Below are 4,372 nucleotides of genomic sequence, written 5' to 3' on the forward strand. Positions count from 1 at the left end.
CCGCCCTATTTTCTCACTGATCTTATGATCCACAAAATAACCTCTGTATTGCAGCTTGAGAGAGGATTTCACAGGCTGTTCCAGGGTGCCCCTGTCCTTAACGATGGACACGAAAATAACAGCTTTACTAAGAATCGCGAGGCTCTGTTGACATTCCCCACAGCTGCTTTTTTGGTTTTCTTTTTAAGCATAACTCAGTAATTTCCAGTTGCTAATGGGCTGACGGGATCTCTCACCAATATAGAAACCTAGAGCAAATAATGAGACCAGACTCTTCCCATTTTTATTTTTAATTTACGCTTTGTGGCCAGTCTCATCCAGCTTTCGGAATTGAGGTTTGTGCCTCGTGCTTCGGTCCCAAATAATCGTACAACAAAAAACACTTACTGGGCAGTCATCAATAAACCACAGCGTGGCATTGCGTACAGAACTATGTGGAAAGAGGGACAAGGAACTTATTTTGGTAGAGGATTTCTGCCAAATTGCCTATCAATACTATTTTAATGCAAGTTTTGCCTTTCCTCTGTGTGTGCACAGTTCAGTTAATCCTGGCATCTGAACAGATTCCAGTAAAACTTGTGATCTGTCCGTTGGCAGATCTGGGCCCTTTGTGATGCTGCGAGAGGACAGATAGGCTGGCAATAGAGAGCGGAGTTCACTTCTGAAAAGGGCTAGCCTAGCACAAAGGCCACAAAACCCCAAATCTGGATTAAATCCATGGTGTAAACCGGCTTCGTAGACGGGGGCCAGTTTCGCTCCATCTGAAGGCGAGGGGGTGGCCGGTGCTGGGAGATGAGTCACTGATTCCCGGCTTTTCCACTGTGAATGAAACCTCTCGGGCTTGCCAGTGCATGGTGTCTGCAGGCCTGGTGCCGTGCCAGCGCTGGAACAAGGAAGCCGTGTTGAGGAGGAGACGTGGCCTCTGCTCAGCAGGTTGCACATTGGCCCCGTGACCGAACGGCCCAGGGCCTCGGTGCCGTGCTGCGCAGAGGTTGGCCCTGTGCTGCTGCGGCTCCAGGCTGCTTGTGATTAAACTCTTAGGTGATGAACTCTCATGAAGTATGAGGGTTGTTTCTGTAGAGCCCACCCAGCATCTCAGCACTGTAGGGTCTGTGGGACCTGAGCAATAGCACCTCTTGCTCTGCTGCAATCAGATGGGCACGGTGTCATGTTCATTTACTGTGATTTTGAGGTGGGGGAGGCAGCATTGGCAGCCCCAACAGTTTGGTTATCATGGCCTCTGTAATTCTATAAAACAAACAGAGGCTGCTGTCAAGGCATTCATAAAAAATGAGGGCTGGAAGGGACTTCGGGAGGTCACATCTAGTCCACCCCCCTGCTCCAAGCAGTACCAGCCTCAACTCCATCATCCCAGGCAAGGCTTTGTCTACCTGGGTTTCAAAAACCTCTGAGGATGGAGAGTCCACCACCTCTCTGGGTCACCTGCTCCAGTGTTTCACCACTCTCCTCATGAGAAAGTTCTCCCTAATATCCAACCTCAACTCCCCTTGCTGCAATTTGAGCCCATTGCGTTCTTGCCTCTCCCATTCCAGCTGCAGCCTGGAAGCTGTTTTCATCTCTGTAGACACTTGGGAGCAATCTTTCCCTCCCATTTAAACCTTTGCCTGGCGTTGGCCAAGGTGCCCTCTTTATGATTCCCTCTCCCTGATGTTGCTTCTGAAACGGGGCCTTCCCCATAGCCTGAATGTGGGCACGTTGGTCAAGGAAGCCCTGAACCGAGCTCCTCCAGTCCTTCGTTCTCCCTGGCCTTGTATAGACTGCAAAAAAGCAAAAGCACGCGGTGCCTTTTGGAGGCTACCTCTGAGCAATGAGCACCTTCAGAAGCAAAACCAGCCTGGGGTCTAGATGCTAGGAGCAAGGGGATGGTCCTGCCCTATCCCCACATGTTAAGCTTCTTGCCTGTCTAATTGCCATCCCCTCGGCTATCATCCAGCCAGGCAGGTGGCCGTTCACTACCAAATGCACGACGGTGTTCTAGCTAATTGTTTCCACTTCCTAACTCTGGTCTGTGTGCGAGTGAAGCCCTTTTCCAACAGGCAGTACAAAGTGTGAGTGAGGTAGAGGCTGCCATCCCTCCTGCCAGAAAGAGGAGAAAGGAGAATCCAGGCTTGCCTGAAGGCAGCAGCCCATCTCTCGCAAGCCCACGGCAGGTAGTTCTCCTGGTACTTCTTGTATCTAGAGGAGTCGATACCAGTGCCTTTCCCCGAAGCCCTGTTTACCAGCACGAGGGTTTTTTCTGGGTTGACCTGGAAGTGAGCAGGGCAGGCCTGGGCTCAAGCCTGCTGTCAGCAGGATGAGACCTGTCCCACGGGGGTCTGGAGAGCAAGTACGTCTGCGCAGGGGTGGTTCTTAGCCTGAAACCCCCGCGGTTCATCTGTTTTCTTACAAACTCCTCACTGGCAAATGAGGCAGAAGGGGTTGCTGTGTGCATGTCCTTCCAGCCAGTGCCCGCACCGTGAGCCAACTGCTGCTTTGTGCATAGCTTCCCATTCCTGTCCACGTTCACCATTGCTCTTCCATCGTGGCTTGTGACCGGGCTGTTGTGCGCATGGCAGGGGCGAGGTAGGGGCTTAGGTCTGAAGAACCTCCACTCCCTTTGGCCCTGCAACCCTGTTTGTACTTAGCATCTGGGATGTGGACGCCTCGCTAAATGTATATACTGTAGGACTCTAAGCACCACTCTTCCCTGCGGAGTGCCCGGCCTTGGGGGATCTGTCCAGCTCCAGTGAAAGAAGTGGAAAATGGGCCTAAACTGTTTTCCTGAGGGCACCGATGCAGAACATCTGTCCCGTCCTGTCCTGTCCCGTCCCCACTGCCAAGGGCTCCCTTGGAGAAAATCGCACATCACAAATGTTAAAATGCTTCCCCCCTTCATTGTCGCACTCGTCTTTGGGGTAGAAAGCAGCAGCCAGGGCATGATCACACCTGCACAGACGGAGGCTGCTCAGGGCATCTCCTTGTCCTGTCCCAAAAGCACTTTATTTGTTCAGTTTTCAAAGGTAAAAGACTCCCCGTGACTCGAGTGGGGCCATCTCCTTTTTCACTTGATTCCCTTTGTCTTTACAATAGAAATTTGGGGTCGTGTTAGCCATGATTTCATGGGCGGGGTGAGACTAGCTTAATACATCTGCATCTGCAGAGAAAGAGTTGAGGCTGAATGGAGGCAAGCAATGAAGACAGCTTCTTTACTGAAAGTAATTGGGCTTCATTTCTCTGCTCTGTTGCACAGAAAAAGAAGAAGAAGAAGAAGAAGAAGAAGGATGCCCCTGACACGGAGCAGCCGGACTCCTTAAAGTCGGACACACCTAGTACAGATTGTTCTCTGGTCTCGGAAAAATCCTGCGATCCCTTTCCTGCATTGGAAGGCGCAACCCAAGAGGACAAAGTGGCCAAGCCGGGCACTGCGCTGCCTGCTGGTCGCACCGCAGGTGAAACAAAAAGCAGCGGTTCTTTGGGCCCCTTGGGAGAGGAGAATAAAAACACAGAAATGGCTGTGGGAGACCACTGCAGCAGCACCAGCGCCAGACTCCAGGATGATGCTTGTGGCAAGACGGCTCAGCCCACAGGCTCCACAGCTCCACAGGAGAAGATGGAGGATGGAAATCCCAAAGGTGATGGAGAAGAGGGCAGAGAAGAGAGGGGATCTGAGAAGCAGGAGGATGCCCGCAGCCCTGCTGAAACGGAGCAGGCCCTGGGAAAAGCATCCGATGCCCAAACTTCAGGGGCAGACGGAGGTGCCCTGGGCTCCAAAGGAGCTGGAGAAGAGGACTCCCCAGGGCTTTCCACCAGTACAGAAACGCCAGAGAATGAAGAAGCTAGTCCTTCTGCAGAGGCTGTGAATCAGAAGAGTAAAGTCTCACCGACTGAGCCTCGGGACACACAGAGCAGGGAAGGGAAGGTGGAACGAGAGTCCAAGCAGCAAGCACATGCTCCAGTGTCCGAGGCAACCAGCCAGGTAAGGTGCTGGGGTCCCTCTGGGTATATTGGGGTGATGAGTCTGACCCCTCTGCTCTGCAGTTCCCACCGGTACCCAAAGTAGGGCCATGTGTATGGTGTTAGTGCTGATAACAGCTGTGACCCATGCTGCGTTTCTTAGTCTAGAGGACCATGCTGTACAGCAGCCCCAAAACAACCCTCTCTCAAACCTAATGTCAGCTGCACAGCGATGTGTATTTCCTCCTACTATAAGCAAAAACAGTCTCAGAAAAAGCAGGATGTGGCATCTCTACAGCTTAACGTGAATCATGACGGCAGCCTGTTGGTCTGGGGGATTCCAGTTCATTGCATGCATGATTATTTATGTTGCAGGTGGTTGTAGGAGGGCAGCAAAAGGCGGCAGGAGGGTCACAGG

General features: G+C 52.2%; 1 protein-coding gene across 1 annotated transcript in view; it reads left to right on the forward strand.

The window, feature by feature from the left end:
- LOC109295852 (E3 ubiquitin-protein ligase RNF213-like) overlaps window positions 1-4,368 on the forward strand; it is a gene marked incomplete at its 3' end in the record, with an annotated part of 13,308 nt that extends 8,940 nt beyond the window's left edge. The window contains exons 3-5 of the mRNA XM_019514951.1: window positions 2,058-2,273; window positions 3,251-3,976; window positions 4,330-4,368. Coding sequence (XP_019370496.1) covers window positions 2,058-2,273; window positions 3,251-3,976; window positions 4,330-4,368 — 981 coding nt within the window. The remainder of the gene's footprint in view (window positions 1-2,057; window positions 2,274-3,250; window positions 3,977-4,329) is intronic.
- Between the last annotated feature and the right edge of the window lie 4 nt (window positions 4,369-4,372).

Source organism: Gavialis gangeticus, unplaced genomic scaffold (assembly GCF_001723915.1).
Source record: "Gavialis gangeticus isolate Ggan-Ray unplaced genomic scaffold, GavGan_comp1, whole genome shotgun sequence".
NCBI classification, from domain to species: domain Eukaryota; kingdom Metazoa; phylum Chordata; order Crocodylia; family Gavialidae; genus Gavialis; species Gavialis gangeticus.